This window comes from Arctopsyche grandis, chromosome 8 (genome assembly GCF_051622035.1).
Source record: "Arctopsyche grandis isolate Sample6627 chromosome 8, ASM5162203v2, whole genome shotgun sequence".
NCBI lineage: Eukaryota > Metazoa > Arthropoda > Insecta > Trichoptera > Hydropsychidae > Arctopsyche > Arctopsyche grandis.
This window is the reverse complement of record NC_135362.1, coordinates 9,991,027-10,010,223: the sequence shown is the minus strand read 5'-3', so window position 1 is coordinate 10,010,223 and position 19,197 is coordinate 9,991,027. Positions and strand designations below refer to the sequence as shown.

Sequence of the window (19,197 nt, the reverse complement as noted above, 5' to 3'; positions counted from 1 at the left end):
TCCCTCCAATTTCGAGATTCGAAATCCAAATATACATACCTATACATATGTAAATACATAACGGAATGGCAATTAAAGTTGAGAATTATTATAACAATTTCAGTGTGATTTGGTACACTTTTGGATCATTTCAATGCAATGCGACAATGAATATTGCACATCTAGACCGTGTACTTTGAAGTTCGTCTAACAAAAATTACCAAAATTAGTATAGATAGTTTGGGTAATAAATTATGTTGGTGCATAAATCGCGTTCGGCGTTCTAACCGCGACCCAACAGCGGCTGCAAAAACGCGCTCTGCCCCCATAATAAATAGTCAGGGGTAGCAAATTCAATTTTCGCACTGGCCCCGGTCGGTGGTGGCGTATTGACTTTCGCACCGGCTGTTTTGTGTTCGAATCCCCTCATGGCACGTACCAAGGGTGGGGCCATAACTCATGCTAGACTACCAGAAAACAATCATGATGTATGTATGTCCATATATATAAACATATACCACGTAGAAACAGAGTTTGTTCCGTTTGAGTTATGACCAGTCTATGTAGCTACAAAGCTACCTCCTCTTGTTGAGTTCTTGAGAGTTGCGATTGAAATCGCATAATATCAAATCGAAAATGAAACTACGGATCAAACATATGTATGTCGCGAATGCGACTAATGAAAATTCTGGTTCATATCACAGATTCAGCCCCTCTCATTTATATTATTATGTGACAAATTAACGACGAAATGTGATAAAATCGACTAGATAGCACTTTTGCCTCTTTGTCAACTCTTCTTCGGCGAAGAATTCGATGGTGCTAAGTGGTGACAGGTTGTGGGGGACAAACTCCATTTCGCAGCCCGGTGCTGAGGGGTTAAAACCTGGGGGGGTGTGAGCTCCTCTCGCTGACAGGGAGATGAATGTGACAGCGAAATTACGCAGACGCTCCGAATAATTATTTTTTTCATCGCGACCCTATCCAGTGGAGTGCATCCAGGATGCAATTTAAAAAAAAACACACAAAAAGGAATCTACGTATATATAATACATTCACATTGGAATACAAGCCTTTTGAAACTGAATAATATATAATTTAAAAACCTTTTGAACGCATATATGTACATATGTACATGCATCATCTGAAGATCATCAAAATATAAGATTTTCACATTTAAATAACTCGATCGTATCATATTAAAATTAAGTGAAAGGTTTATTCAACATCTGAATCTTAAGTGTTTCGCAATTGCTAATTCACATCAGTTATCTCAAAATAGGGCTGCAAGGTGCATTTTTATTCTCGTCGATGGATTATTTGCAAGACTAGGAGCCCATGTCGATGTATGTAATATCGGGACAGTCGACCTACTTGGTTGATTTGAGTGAAGCAGCATTATTGAGTGTGACCATATATATGTACATATGTATAAATATAATAAATAAATGGTTTATCTCTTAAAATACTTATTTTAAGAGATAAACATTGGCTTTTTTTAAATATTTTAAAGGTGTGTTAATAGCTTAAAAAATTATGAATGATCATATTGTGATCTATGATCGTATATTGTAATATCTTTAATATACTATGTCTCGTATATTAAAGATTTTACAGACATGCATACATTTTTGTATACAACAACTATACAAACTCCTGTTTAAGCAGACGAAAAGTTGAGAAAACGAGTCCCGAGATATTGCAAGTTGGTAGAACGGAGCGTACCGGTCTTTTTCTGATACTGTATAATTGTTTCTAATTGGTCAGGAAAGCGTATTGGAGTTTACCTGATATTTTTGTATATGAATAAAAAAATAAGTGTGTCTATATGTATTACATTACAAGAATATTAAAAGGAAATTGTAAAATAATTATCGCTTGCTCAGTGTGGAATAAAAGCATTGGAATATAGTTTGGATGTAATAGTATTTTTTAGATACATCTCAAACTTAGATACATCTCAAACAACTAATTTGTTCCGAAAAAGATTAAAAAACTCTAAGCGAACTCACCAAAAGAATATCAACACAATTTCAGATGAAAATTTTAATACTTAGTTTTTCAGATACATTTCTTGGAATTTCTCGGGAATTGCTCGGGCGAATGAAAGTTGAAAAAAGTATGAAATTAAATGCGTATAAGGATCTAAGAGTCATAAACTCACAACATAACCATCTTTAGTTTAAATGAGATAAGTTTAACCTTTTCTCAACTTTTTCCTTCAAATGAAACTATTGCACGTCAGTTATCACTTTTGACAACACACCACGTACACTGTTGAAGCCTTAAGCGTACGAATGTGTACGTTGTTATGATGATTTTCCGGGGAATTTCCCGAGTCCAAGTATGTCCCACAGAGTTCATACTTAACCACACGTCACGTCAACACCCGAGCATTGTTCATCGACTTTGGCGATCTGAAAAGGCGCTTTGTGGCATCCCTGCTCAGGCGCCCTTTCGCACATGGTTCGACAATAAATCCAGGGTTGCTAATAAACATGTCTGCCGCAAGTGGTGTCCCCTCTCTCGCCCCTTATCTAGGGGATGGGCGAAGAGGCCATTGTGCCAACTCGCACGAGAGATAACTCTTCCGGGCGTTGTGCGCCACTTTTTTCCCGGGCACTTTCTTTTTAACACCTCGGTGCCATACCGTCGAAATTGGACATAAAACAAACAATAAAAATATATTTTCTGAAGGGAAGAAGAACGACAAGGGCGAGATGTACGACATGACGTTTCAGCTAAACCTATCAACGCGACACGAAATTTTTGAATAATAAATACACATTCATGTATCATGTATATACATATGTACATATGTATACATACATTTATGATTCATTGATTCAGTCGAAATATTCGTACGCTTTTTTAATTCTGATAGGTACAAAATGGAGCGTGATCCGTACACATATTCGTGTTTTATTATTATATGAAATGATATATTTATATTTATGTTGCTTAAACGTTTGCGATATTGAAAGCAATGAAAAAATTGACGATTTTGGTGCGAGCTTGTGGATTTTAATATTAATAAAAAATAATACTGTTTAGGTAAAAATAATCAGCGGTAATCATTGCAAATATTTCGACATTCAATAAAATTTAACATTAGTTCGCCGTTATCCGTTTTCATTATTTTTTCGTGTCGACTGTTAATAAAGTTACTTTTATTAAAAAATAAAATATAACATATCGTACGAATGCTACATATATTCAAACAGCTCTTACGTATATTATTGCTTAATACGATACCATTGGTATGTAAATTGCCGCTAGTGTACCTACACTTAGAGGTACTTAAATATAATTTTGTATATATTTATAGCAATTTCAGGTTGCTGGAAAAATACTCTCAATAGTTACGGGTTAAACTCACTAAGTTTGAATGGACAATAAGCTAGCACGGTCAGTTCAACAGTAGTTAAGCACAAACGGGTCAGCTCTTATTGACAATGTGAAAAGGGTACGATTTATAGTGTACTTTGGGTTCACTGGTTCAACGTTGAATACTGTGTAGAAGTTAAAAGTATAAAAAAATGAAGTCTCAAACTAAAAAAAATGTAAAACACAAGGTAAATGTCATATTTAATATAAAAAAACGTTAAAAATTGTATACTCATGTATAGAAAAAAATACTAGTAGTGAGAAATTGGTAATGCTAGTGGTACATGATCGCAATTTTTCACAATTTTCCACATGAAAGTTAGGTATTACTATGTATTTTTTGGTAAAGGTACTAATTCGTGAACGGTGTATGTGTGTGAGTTTATAATTTAAGCGCTTAATCAAAACCGTTATCGATTATGGCATACGTTATCACGCACTTAAAAGGTTAACGAACCTTTACTACGTACATAAGCTCGATTCTAGAAAACGAAACATACAACAGCATTTATAGGCATTAAAAGTTCGATCGAAACACATTGGCGACTCGGTAAACAGATTAGTCATTTCCGTTTTTGAAATTTTAATTGCGCGAAAATTTAAGGGCACACTTACGGAAGTATGTAGAGGATTAATAATATTTAATTAAGATCAATAATATATTTGCATCGAATTTCGCATGTGACTTTTTCTACTTATAAACGAGTTTAATTATAGCGCAATTACGATACGGTTATTAACTGAAAATTTGTTACATAAAATTAGATGACGATAGCGCGGCGAAAATCTCGCCACTTAATCTAAAGACCTTGCAAAATTTCGTAATTTTTTTCTTAATGTGTCGCCAACTATTATCACCGATTAAATAAACGACGATAAAATCTCTGTTTATTATTATTTTTAATTAACTTGTTCGCATGCGAAGCTTTAACGGCCCTTAAACTTTGTAACATAGTATTTATTTATTAACACAAAGCGGAACGATTATTATTATTGGCCGCACGGTATAATTGTTAAATATTAAAAATACATACAATTTAAACAAAACTGACCGAACAATAGACCATCTGCGATTTATACAATTGAACGCCTCTTGATTGACGCACCGTTAAGGGTCAATCGTAAATAGAAACCGTTCGTGCAACATCAGGAAAACCCTTTGCATTAATAGCGTTGTATTGTCACGGGAAAATTATCGCCCATAAAAGGAAAGCTCGCAGTCCATACACATTCAATATTCGTCGTTTCGCCCGAACGTTTTCCAAACTATACAAAATAAATACGCAAACTCTTCTCGACGAAAAACATCGAAAATTAATTTCAGAATAAATAAATCGTCTCGGTGATTATGATAACAATAGCCTATTTAGATTGGTGGCTAAATATATAGTCTCGATGGTAGGTTTAGTGTTTTGCGGCGAATGGAAATGGTTTTGTTTGGGAAACGTTTGGCAATCCGTAGTCGACGATAATCGAATAACCCTCTGGATTTATGCTCGGGTCGCTTTGGTGGACTTGGTTTTAATATCGTCGAGTTTATTGTTCGCAGCGTGCCATTGCCAATGTGGTAAAATGTAAACATTGTCCATGTCTAGAAGGGTGAATTGTGGCTTTTATAGGTTAATTTATTTCCTAGGGAGGGCGAACGCGAGAGTGCACTATAAAACAACATCGCGAGCTTCGAATACGACTTGTACGCAACGGTAGAAAAAATATGCAGATATGGTGAAGATAAGCATCCATTTTTAAAGACTTTCAGAATATTAAAAAAAAGTATAAACAGCGTGTTCCAGAACATTTTATAATATAAACTCTCACATTTTATAATATAAAAGAATACCTACATATGTACATATATGAATAGTAGAGATAAAACTTAAATAAACTAAATAAATTGTTCGAGATCTATAATGGGCTTGCATTAAAATCAGCAAAATTAAGTACTTGCTTTTTATTGAGATTTATTTGGACATTTTTATTTTGAAATTTTGCTTTTAGATATGAACCGATCCATTTGAAAGTGGCGGAAGTCTAATTTTCAGTTCCAAAAACACTATTTCAGTTTGACTTAATTCTCAAATTGTTATCACTACTTAATTCGGTCTGTTCAGTTCGATCTGGGAAAAGCAGAATAAACATATTACAGGCCACCAGTATTTTTAAATATTGTAAAACGCTAACCATTAAATTGTGTGAGATATTTCTCGAAATGAAGAATAGTGGACTGACGCCAATTTCAAATATAAATGTGTCACATACATATGTATGTACATATACATACATATTATGTATGTGTATTAAATTAATTAAAATGTTATCCACATATTTTGTTTCCATCATTCAGTATTTCCATCAGTATTTTTTTATAATTGCTGTATTTAATTTTGATTTTTATTGCTATTGATTTTCATTTATGTAAATTGTGTTATTCATTTGAATGAAATATTCGATTGGAAAAGCATGAAACGCGAGAAAGAACTAGTCAATTTTGATATTTGGAGACTTGTTCTGAATATTATTATTTTGGGATATTAAAGATAAATTACTCGGAAAAACAGTCAAACTTTAAACCATAGAAATATACATTTTTTTTTAATCTATTTATCAATATTTTGGGTAAGGATGCTGGTATGATATCTTAGAATATAAGTCTGCAACTAAATCTTTAAAATATATATTCTTTGTCTGAAGTTTGGAGGATTTAAAATCCATAGTGAGTTGATTGTGTTAAATGCCAACGACTATAAATAACCATCATTGTCGAAAGCTATTGTTTGCAGAACAACATCCTTTCGGCCAGTTGTCGCCGTGGAAAATTGGCGAGTTTTCCAGGAAACTGCTAGTTTTAGGGGAGTATAAATCAAAGCGCGCATGCGTCGACAGGTTTCACCACCACTATTAATTATGGCCGGTAATTATTCGCGCGCACGCATTGTCCGGCCGACGCGTTATAACTCACCGTCAAACCGGACGGCGACAAACCGGACGAATCCGTAATAAATCCGACTGCAAAGAGCCGAAACATGAGAGCGCGCGCGCACACACGACAAAAAAAGTGTAGTCAAACACAACACCTAACCAATTAGTCAAAGTTCAAAGGAAACGTAACGCTCACTATAGACTCAAACTACCCCCTTGTCATGGTTAAAAAAATAATTAGACCTCACATTTCTATAGCACATTTCCACTTCCTGACAAACTAAATAGTTCATTTGGACTTAAATTATTGTACATTACATTAAGCATGCGTAAAAAAGTAACCCAAGAAGGACGTGGAATAATCCTATACACTAACTTATAAAATGTAAAGAATGAAATCTATTTTATTGATCTTTATATGTTATAATATTAAATCAATTTTCTCTTTTTAAAGTTAAAGTATTTGATTTAAAATTTTACACTAAGCTAAAATAAAAAAAAAAACTTTTCAAGAAACAAATTCACAAATCAGTGTAATGATATACATACATATGTATGTATGTTATATTCTTTTCTAGACATGAAATTAAGCAAAATTGGAATAAAATATGCCTTTTAAAACGCATTATTTAATAATTTAGACGAATGCTACCGAAGACTTTATCTACATAATATTACTCATCCATAAATAATATTGTATAGGAATAAAAAAGCCACAGCGTAGGGCACTGGTAGAGCTATTGCATACTACTAGAGGGGTCGTGGATTCAAGTCCCGACCAAATACGCTGCGGGCGAGATCTTGTGGTTATTAAAATGCAGATTGACCGTTTCTCGTTAGAAATTTCCGATTTATCTCTCTTATTTGTTGTGACGGATTCAATAAATCGGTATCCTCCTCCCCAGTTTATAACGAATTCGAGGTATTAGAATCTCGAATTTATTGAATTTAATAAGATGTCCATAGATGTCTGTATTCCATGTCATGTTGTGTTTTTTAGTACTTATATACAAAAATAATCTAACCATATGTTTTGCATTGGGATAACCCCTATCATGGCACATACGATACACATATTTGTAATTAAACAAAGTGAACATGTATTGCATTTATTCTTAAAAATAATGCATTAGAAATCAAATCGTGACATATGTATATGATTATTAAAAAAGTAATCCGAGCAAAATTCAATTTAAAAAAAAACATTTCCATATATAAATACAGTAAGCAAATATTGCAAATGACGAGATATATTTGTATAGTAAAGTTTTCGCATTCTTGACATAATGGAGTGGCGCGTTAGCTATTTGCATTTAAACAACGCAGATTCCACAACGTCGGCATATTTTCAACGCCCTTTTTCCACGAATTTATCGCACGGAATATTCTTTCATCACACATGCAAGTGTGTAGATACGAGTATACATATCTAGTACAATTTGGACACGAGGCGAGTGTATTTACGAGGGGAAAATATCGGCAGCCCACTATCCGACTCGTGTCTTACGATTCCGGTAATTTTCACGACAGGATGAGCCGTCGGGAAAATGCGACGCCGAGGTAGACAAAGTAATCTGCATGTAAATAAGGCATCGCCGGTTTTTCAGACGGCGAATAAATTTTCCAAACACAAAAAGCCCCACCAAGTGGACGGCGATGTTCACGACGAATCGATTTTTCCGAACACAAAACGTCACATACTATGAATACATACCTCGGAATATGCACACATTCATCAATAACGAAATGGTTTAAAAGTTGGCTCTTACCTGAAACAAAAATACAAAATAGCATTATTTTAAATTATCTAATTAAATTAAATTCCTAATTGTACGAATAGTAGGATACTTTGCAAGGGTAACATCTGCTCGATGCTGCGTTTAAAACCTAATCGTTACATTTAACTTTGCCGAAATTGTGTTGTTCAACGAACGAAACGCGAAAATGTATGCAAATTGAACAATTTCAACCCGTTTTTGTTGCGTCAAATGGAATTTTTCAACGTTTCATTGAAATTTCTTGTGTCGAAGCTATAGCCACAAATGAATTTCAATGAAGCATTGTACATTTGAGGTTTTACCGCATAGATACATATATAGCAATTCTGGTCGACATTATTTGACCAAAATGCAGTGAATGTGTCTGTGTGGTTTTAATTATGCGACTGATAAAATACATTCATACATATACTGTTTGCAGTTAACGATTTTGCAAGTGATGCTTATCGTAGTCAATTCATTTCTTTATATAATATAATATAAACGAATTAATATATCACGATTGCAAAATAGGCGGAAGAAATTTAACTTTTTTATTCAATTCATTAGCATTTCAATTAGTAAATTGAAGAGGGGAGGAAAAATTATGACTATTTTCGTTGAATTTGCATTATTATTCATCAAATGAACAAACTCAACAAAATCACTCCAAAAACACTCCAGGTACAGAGGTAGAATATTATACGATTATTGAATTAGGAAAAAACAAAAATGAGGAATGGAGAAGCAGTTGTACTTATTGATACAACAAAGAAATAATTGAAGCAACGACGAGTAAAAAAAAACAGCAGACGACGAAAGATTCAGCAATTATTTCTGAAGAAGGGAAGATGGCGAAAATACGAGAAGGGGACGAGCGAAAGACCGGTCTTAATTAAATAAAGCATTAAGAGGAAAACTGCAGAGCTTTGATTAGAGGGAAGGCGTTGAATATTAATTGTCGAGTAGTTGTTTTAAATTGAGGCCATCAACCCTTCCAATTATTGTATCACAAAATTTCACAAAAATGTATGTGAATGTATATATGTATATACGTACACAATAGACACAAAAGAAGATACAAACTTAAGTAAACCTTGTAAAAATAATAAGTACTAAATTAAGAATACTATGTTTCTTTTGTGTTGGTTTATAAAATACAAGCTTGAAAAAAACAGGCACTTTTCTTTGAATCTTTTTACCTGTGTATGTAATGTATAAGTAAAGTACATACAAGTAAGAGGGGAGAAATTGAGAGACGTGAAGGAATTATGCACAATAAGTGGATGAGCACCAGTTGACATATTTTTCGCGAGGTCTTATTTGATAACGCGAATTGCAAGCGGGGAAAAAACACACCTAGCAACACTCCAGTGGCGTTTCGTTACGTTTAATAACTATACATGCGTATTTTATTATATGTATGTATAATAATATCTAGAGAAAGGTTTCAGTTTGCGATAGCCATACGATCAGTGCGATTAGTTTCGGTTAGAATATAATCGCGAAACCGGCCCCGATTTGTACGATTGCCGTTTATATTGTGGGGCGACACGGAAAAATCACGAGAAAAATAAAAATCGACTAGCTTGACCTTCGCGGACCTTGAAAAATTAAGGGGTTTAGGGTCACTTACAAACGATCGCGTGAGCTTTCACCGATTTGCTAAAAGCATCGAGTGGGGAAAGTGTGTATTGAGAATTGCACACGATTTTGTAGTTATGTATAGGTATATGTACGTATTATGAAATTGGACACGTGGTTTCGACTTCGATTCGTATAATACGGAAATCTACATTATAAATAAGGCTAATTTCTAGGCAGATGTTTCCCCGCAAAGGGTTTGGCTGTTGGCATTTCCCGATGCATCGGAGATTAGTCGAGAGGAAAGTTTCCGCGGAAAGTTTTCCCCGTTCCCTCTCTCCTTGTAAGGAGAGTGCAATGATTTATTCAAGACTCGTATTAAAAATGTAAGTGGAAAATCTTCCCTACTCCGACTCATCCGTTACCCAAACAGCTGCATAAGTAGTAAGGGACGATCATTACTTTTCAAGAAAAGAGGGAAATTTTTTATAGATATTATACTGGTGAAAATATCAAGATCCGATCCGGGGTGCTCATAAAGTTGATCGTTTGCAGGTACTTTAATTTATTTTCAATTCTTTAACGAATCGAGATCAAATTTTATAAGATAATCTTCAAAAACTTCAAAGTCTACGTCTATTCATGATCTCAAAAAACTACGACTATCCACGAGATTTTATATTTTATTTCTGCAGAAAATCCTTAGACAAAGCAGATTATGAAATAAAAGCTTCAAAAGAAAATTATCAGGTAACCCTAGTACACATATGTACATATGTACATACATATGTGGCTATATGTATATGTATAGATACATAGAACGTGTGTAGGTGTACTTATCATTCACACAGGTCGCATCCATTTTAATTATTTGGGCAGACGACATCTTTCGGCGGGGAAGGTGTGTTCGCAAAGGCAAGCTTCCTGGGAGAGTTGGGATTAATATATCACAGGGCAGGATCGTGACAGGACGGAGACAGGCGACAGGTGCGGCGGCACGGCAACCAAAAGGAACCGAAGGGGAGGCGTTAGAGACCTAAGGGGGTTCGAAAACTCAATGCTTTATAGTGGTGACACGTTGCCACCCCCCCTACCCATAAGCAGAAAGATGAGGAAAAAGAAACGGGGAAAACACGCCAAAGAAGACCGTAAACACTGAGGTAAAAGGTTTAGGTTTATACTTTACGATCGTCACACATGTGTGCGACATACATACATACATATGTATGCATTTTATTTATTTTTTGTTTCGGTATGATTTGATACCGGCCGGATCGTTCGAGATGAATTTCGACAGCGGGCGAACGAGACGCGAATACGTTATTCTATGAAATCGTCTTGAGGGGGGGGGGGGAGGGGGTGTTAAGAGCCGTAAAGTGGAATGAAAATTTTGGAGAAAGTTTAAGCCTTTCGGATTACGACGATAGAGAATATCGCATTAAGGAAAGCCTCCCCTTCGTGAGGGGCCGCTATTGGAAAATCGCGTGTGACGCGAATCGAGATTATCCGCAAACGAATGTTACCAGACGATAACTTTATGCGATTTTTCTTTATCATTCTACAAAAAGATGGCTATACATATAGCAATTTTGGATTAAAATGATTCAACTTTAATATACTAAAATAATACGAAAGTTTTATTAAAATTATATAAAAAATATTAAACTCAAGTGCATTGTTATATGCCAGCAGCATACCTCGGTTAGCAGCATAGTTGTATATATAGCAGCATCATAGTTGCGTTAATGCTAACCACCGATATTCTGTGTATTTCAACCTCGAATGAAAATAAATTATTCCGAGTGTAATCTGTAGTACTGCTGTTCAGAACTTGATATTTTTAACTCCAAGTCGATCGTTTGCCAGATCAGAATTTGAAAAATTATATGAATTCATTGTTGAAACGGCTTCTCCATCAAATTGACAAAAGCCATCCTACCTACTGTGTCACCACTATTTAAATGTGATTTCAAAATTTAAAATTTATATATGTACAGGTTTAATACCACAGATGTCGCTCAGGGGCAACTCGTAATGAAATTATACGAAATATAATTTTTTCTTAAAAATTATTATACATATTCGATATAAAAAGTTCATCAAAAAATTAAAATGCTTGTTCGATTCAAAATGTTTAACCCACACTAGGGATCAAACCTGGGACATAAGACTCATGTAGTTATTGCTATGGTTAAATATAATACATTGGATTAATTAGAAGTATCAGAGTTAAGGGGTAGAGAAATGCCCCAGCACTCGAGGCGTTCAAGTTATTATATCGAAAATCGTCCCTTGGGTATAATTTGCCGGCAGTATCTGCCTCAAGCCCGAGGCAAAAATAAAACTTTACAAGGGGTTCCAAGAGGGAGAGGAAGGGATTGCTGAGGAGGTTAATGAGCCGGAGAATATGGCAGCTCACGCTCAGGGCATAGAATGAAGTGCAATTTTGCCATTGTCATTATCGAATGATTTCCTCAAGGAAATAAAATACAGTTCTATGATTAAAGTGATTTGTTAAAAATCATATTAAAATATAACAAACCTCATAACAAGTCATCTGAGTGGCTAATTGCCTAACAGCTCCTCTTCCTAAAGCTTCTCTTTTCCTTTGTGCGCTGAATAGCCTCAACTCTTTCCTTTCTTCGTCGGTTAATGCATGACAGTATCGAACCTGAAAACAACGTTAAATTCAATTAAAAAAAAATATTCTTTTAATATATGTAAATAAAATTACAAAAATATGTTTACCTCATTGTCATGGGGTGGTAGTTGCCTCAAAAGTTGTCTAACTCTATGTCGTTCGCCAGCCGAGTTGACGTAAGGAATTTTATCTTCCGGTAACGATGAAAAGTAGAGGTGAACCTGCGAACGAATGCAAAGAAAGGGTTAATAAAATGCTATGGAGAATTTCTGTGGTTCAAACGAAAACGCTTAATTTATTTTACGACACAATAAATAAGAATTTATGCGTCTATAATATTAAATAATAAAAAAAGTCAACACATTTTATGCAAAAGGCATAGCGATTTACTATTAAATACACAGTCTAGAAAATTTAATAAGGTATTTTTTGTATAAAAATCTACCATCGTTATTAAGGGAAACAAGAATGCCCCCAGAGAAATCAACGGTTCAGACGACTTAAATATTTAATATTTAATATATTATACTTGTTCAAGTCGAAGCCATAACTCTGTCCGATTACGCAGAGAGACGTCATAAGTGCTTTCTTAGCGAATAGTAAAATGCAAATCGACAATGATAAAAGCACGAAACCGCCTAGTGGCTATTGTACGCATTTGCAATTTAAATTTTGTTTGGTTTTGCTCGTCTGCGATGCAAATATTACAACCACGAGTATTATATACGTAGTATGCATATACATATGTATGTACATATAAGAATGGCAGCAAAAAATCTGAAATTAATAAGCCGGAAGCCGAGACTCATTAGTTAACTGTATCGGGGTTGCCCCACCTTGCATTATATTCCTTGTCTTCAAGAGTGCAGCGATGGTCAACAATAATAACAATTTATCCATTGAAATTCAAGATATCTTTTCTTTTATACTGCACATTTTTTTCACACAGTCTCACTTGTTTTGAATAAAATTTTATATGACTATTTACGTTCATTTATTTTTATATTTGAAAATTTATAATTTAATTGTAATTAATAATTAATACCGTTGTTTGTAGTTTATTTAGTTGCTTAAAAGAAAATAAATCAGAAATGTGGAGTTGGAGTTGTGGCGGTTCAAGCGAAGTCGGAGTCATAACAATCTCCCGACTCCTTTTTTACAAGGTTTTTATTAGTTTTTCCTTTTTGAATTGCATATTACAATAGTAAAGTATAAAAATATGTAGAATTTCACTATTCATCTAATTTATGTATAATTTCGAAAGAGACTTTGTAAGTTTGTATCTTTGGTTGGGAACTTCGAAAAAATTTTTTTTCTATGACGACAATTCAATTGGTTGAATATTATATTTTTTTCGATTCAAATAAATTTAATAAAAAAACAAATTAATATTTACTATTAGATTCGCCATGTTTAAGCTGTTTATATTACAAATACTGAGCGAAACCGGGTAAAACAACTAGTCATATAACATGAAAGTTTTTCATATTTAAATCATTTAATAGTATTGTATTAATGATACTGAATGGTTTATACAACAGATTGAATAAAATCTTTGATGTTTCAAAATTGTTAATTCGCAACAATAATCTTTACATTTTTGCAAGTAGAACTATCTATTGTAAAATTATTTCAAATGTACATACATACGTACTATAATTTTAAAAGATTTTAATTTTGCGATAATTTAAAAGTATAATATTAAAAATAAGTGATAGTGAAAGGTTCATTCAACAGATTGAATAAAATGTTTAGTGATTCTTAATTGCTAATTCGCATCATTAATCTCAACATTTTTGCAAAAAGGGCTGCAGAGTGCAGTTAGGCTGACATTGATGGAATATTTGCAAGACTGGGCGATGACGATGATGATGCTATGTACATATGTCGTAGTTGAATTGAGTGAAGCACCAATATCGAGGCACAGTCTTTAGTTTTGCTCGATGAATTGGGTAGAGGAACATCTACATATGACGAAGCTGCTATAGTAGCTTTTGCAGTGGAAGAGTTGAGTGGCATGGATTTTAACTCATGTTTTGTGTATAATCATTATGTGGAATTATGGTATTTGGTACTTACGTATAAAAGTTTGACCATATGTATCGTCTTGGGCAACATCTAGTGGCACTTATGGTCGAGGTTAATATATAATGGATAAATAAATATATAGAAACTTTTTTTGGTGTCAATATTATGAATAAGAGCCAAAATTTTTACTGAATTGTAATCGTAAGGCGAACTAAGAAGAGGTATGTAAAAAAATATTAAATTTCTGTGTTTCAGTTAGCACGTGTGTAGATTAATATATGTATTAATGAGTTTGAGACTGTATGTACGATTTTTTAAACGACTCTACAACCTAGTCAGAAATTCTAGATATTCTACCTGCAAATAAAGTTTTCCTTCGGTTCAATTCGTAAGGGTAACGTAGCAACTATTAAAATAAATAGATATAACATAAATTATTACGGCTAAAACGTAGGGCACTATAATGGTTTAATATGTCTGGCGTAGACGTTTTTATACGGCCTGTTATCATCTAATAAGCTTCCTATGGTTGGTGTATCCTAACCGGAAAAAGGAAGAGGACGTTCACTTCCTAGCTAGAGTTATTGCCTCAGAGGGACCAGACGGGCTGATTGCCGCAAGACTGAGATAATGAAAATACACCGTAAGGATCAAATAATAAGAAACCCCCTCTATATAATATTAGTTCGCCGCTGCTTGCCTGTTTTTTCCCCAAAACACAATATGACACAACGTATTCGTATAAATATTGAAAAAATAAATCGAGCGAATTCATACGTTTTGTATTTTATAAGTGCTTCCACGAATTAGCGATACGAATCTAATGAAACCGTATTACCACTTCCTTTCGAGTTTAATTTACGAAGTATAAAGATTGATAACGTTCGCAAAGTCGACGGTCACTTTTGCGGTTTAATAGGAAAGTTCTAAATCAGCTTAATTTATTATTGTGGCGGAGCGGCGTCTTGAACTTTCACGAAGAAAATAATTGGACGTCTGACATATCGTGACATTTTTTTATTCACTTCATGAAAAGAAAATAAATTCATTATTGAAAATAAGCACACTCACTGTGACCGCTTCGCATGGTAAATATTTGAACGCTTACAACAAGCGTTAAAATTGAAGTCGTTTTTCAATATAATGATTAATCATTTTTCAAATGAAACGGCTCTTTCAAAATCGCTTAATTGAATTTTTAACTACATATTTAGTATTCTATTTATTGGTTTATTCACACGTACGCCGTTTCAGGGTCGGATCAATGTCGCTTATGCTACCGTGTGAAATCTAGCCATGGAAAATTCACTGAAATATGGGAAGGTTTACAAATAAAAACACAAATACAAGACCATATTTCATTTTGCAGTGGAAAATTTTGATTCCTGTTGATCGAGAAACTTTGTATGAACTTCTAACATACGCAAACTTCAAAATAAGCAATTCCGATTGTTCAGAATATATATTTTTCTCCCTAATGTAAACATCCGCAGAATGTAAAGTACATAAATAGGAATCATGGAATTTGACTTCTGAAATTTAATGATTTTTTTGTAAATTATTTATTTATTTAATTATCCAGGTATACACCCATTTTTTTTCATTTTTACACCTATGGTCAAGCATTGTATGTACATAAGTATTGTAATTATATTACAAACATCGATAAAAAATTATGTTTATATAAGTAGTATCATAGAGACATCTATGGAAAAACTCAATAGTACTAATATTTCGAGAAATGCATACATTTTACAGAGTGCATCAGCAAATTCAAGATGCTATAAACTCGAACCTGTGAGAGACAGGAAGGTTTTTGCCAATTTGGTATGACCGTTTCAATAAAATCAGATAAATTGACAAACTCTGATAGGAAACGATCGACCTGGAGTCACAATATCCATGACCACTCAGCTGAAAGCATTACTCGCTAACGACTGAGCTATGTTGCTGGTTGTACTAATAAAAACTCTTATAAAGATTAGTACTAGTGGGAAGAATAACAATTATATACTGATACTGTTGTTACATTACATTTTATGGGTTTATTTTTAAAGTATTCACATGGTGAAGTTCAATTACATCAAATAAGTTGAATATTTAAAAAAAATTAAACAGTCAACAGATAAAAAGCAAGATTCTAAATCCCAACTAACCAATTTGAAAACTTCTAAATATATATATGTATTTTATACTCTCTGACTCTTGTATCAAGGTTTAAAAATTTGGTAATTTGGGATTCTCAGTGGCCTTTGAGTGATATTAAACCAAGATCTTTAACATTTTATCAAACTTTTAAATAAGACGATTCCACACAAGATATGCACTACTAAATATTCATTTCACCTATTGAATCAATGCGTCCTATATTATATAATCTACTTGGGGATATTCTTCAAAGATTTTTTTGCAATTTAATTAGATTGGTGGTTGCGTTAATGCACACCACCAAGAGGTTGCCGGATTGAATCCTAGTTAAATAAATTACCTTGAAAGGAAAAACCTCAATTATTTCAGAATCTACCAACTTAAACTTCGATTCAAACTTGAAAATCGATACAAAATTCATACAATAATATCTGTGCACTAAGCCATCGATATGTACGTACGTAAGAAACCTAAAGCATACAATATACTGTACAAAAATTTTTCAAGAAACTTGAAGCATTATAATACATCAAGTACATTTTTTGATAACGGCTGGATTTTAAGCTGAACAGCTGAGGGTGATTTGGTATATCCAGCGGCGAAAGTATATTAAACAATATAAGCAAACCGTGTATGTCTGACATAAATATAAGTATGTGGCGTACATACCGCGGTCCCAGATTGCGCGTATCGGGTGCACGCCATGGAAACGAACCCATTTTACGGCCCGAAAACACGCGATTTTTTTCCCTTTAGGGTATTTGAACCGTGGACAGGAAGTGGCGACGTCGCTGGGTCGAAAAAGACCAATTTTCCATTAGAGACCACCGTTTACCGGGGACGTATCTGAAAGATCTGGAGGTAGAGCGACTTGGACGTAAATCGACTACAAGTTCAAAGCAACGACCGCTTACACAGTACAAATATTAATTTATACTCGGTAGATTTCGGATAGTGTACGAAACTAGAATTTATGTAGGAATTCGAACGGAATGGCCGGTCAAGCTTAAAATAGCCAATACAGGTACGAATGCATGTATTTTTATATACATAATATACGTAAAGCCATTCTGTATTTAAATGTAGGTGCGTACCTTATAGTGTTGATTCGAGGTTTATATTGTATATAAATTTTAAAATTTTGGAGAATTCAGTATAAATAAAATATTTTCCAAAGGATAATTAAATATATAGGTTATATAAGCCATGTTTATATTTAAAATAATTTTAACTTCAAGTTTAAAATACATTTTCTCTGAATATTCATTGGAAATCAAATGTCTATTTTTATACATATTATAAGATGATTCTTCAGTTACATTTATTTTTATTATTTAATATTACGTGTAAGGATTTACGTCAAGGCTTCACACACATGGTTAAATAATTTGTATATAATTATCAAAAATTTAAAACATTACAGTAAAATTATACATACATATATTGAGACATCTATGGTACAATCAATAAATTTTTGATATATAGCAAATTCGCGTGAAATGTATTTATACACAGTATGTAGGTAGCATATTTAAATAAGAAAAAACAAATTCGAGATGCTAAAAACTCAAATTTGCAAGAAACTGGAGGAGGATACCAATTTATTGAATCCGTCACAACAATTTATCTGGACAATTCGGAAAATTCTAGCAGGAGACTATTTGTGTTTTCAATACCATAAAGATCGCTCTAGTAGTGTATTTTGGCAGATAATTGAATTCACGACCTCTCTATTGGTAAACAATAGCTCTTCCAGTGAGCTACAGCGTGGCATAGAGCCTGATGTAAATTTGGCGCTTCGAATGATCTATTTTGTAAATGAAAAGATTACGGAATTGTGTGTTTTAAACGTTTAAATTTAGATGAATCATCATATTTTATATTGTAAGGACATCGTAGCTCTAGCTCGATCTGATCAAAAGTTCTGGTAATTCATTTTAACACATGAAATGTCAGTTTTTTTTTTAATACTACTGTTTTTCGATTACTTTTTTTAGTCTATCTACATTCAGACTTAAATAAATACATATAAATATGTATATGCATACATGAATAAATAGCAGGACAATGTTTTTACTAATAAATACCTAGTATATATGAATAGCTGCAATATGCTTCATAAATATATATGAATTTGTCTCAACTTTGTTATAAAAGTTTAATAGTAGCCATTTCTTGATAAATGACCTCTCCCCCAATGACTTCCCTCTAATGACTTACAGTTATTTTAATGGTTTCAGATATAATCATGGTTGTTTTAAACGACGTGTGATTCCTGCCACTGCAAGTCTCACGAAATTCAAAGAAAGCTTTGTACGTCTCTCTCTTTCCCGCATACAATATAAATATTATGCAATAATTATTCATATCAAGTTTTAGTAAAAAATGAATACATGCATATAAAATATAGATCAAACAGTGCGTTTATAATGGCCGTTAACCGTTCATAACTGCCGCCAAAGTTGAAATAACTACAAAACAATAATACAAAGTCGATATTGTACAAACGGGCACGAATGAACTCTTGTCAGTTTATGGCGGAGAAACATGTGAAATAAAATTGGTTTAATTATTCAATAACGCGAGGATAATTACGTATTGTTTTAGGCGAATTTGAATTTAAGTACAACTATTAAAGCAAGGCCAAATTTACATGAATTCGATAAATTACCATAAAATTTTAAAGTACACACTATATTATGAAATTGCTTGAAATTATTAACACACAGTGTTTTAATATGTTATTATTTAAAT

The 19,197-nt window shown here is 33.5% G+C and overlaps 1 protein-coding gene across 1 annotated transcript in view; it reads right to left on the bottom strand.

Moving 5' to 3' along the window:
* Nucleotides 1–19,197, bottom strand: part of LOC143915367 (uncharacterized) — a 147,714-nt gene that overhangs the window by 54,596 nt on the left and 73,921 nt on the right. Inside the window, exons 4-5 of the mRNA XM_077435983.1 lie at nt 12,375–12,488; nt 12,169–12,297 (exon numbers count right to left, since the gene is read on the bottom strand). Coding sequence (XP_077292109.1) covers nt 12,169–12,297; nt 12,375–12,488 — 243 coding nt within the window. The remainder of the gene's footprint in view (nt 1–12,168; nt 12,298–12,374; nt 12,489–19,197) is intronic.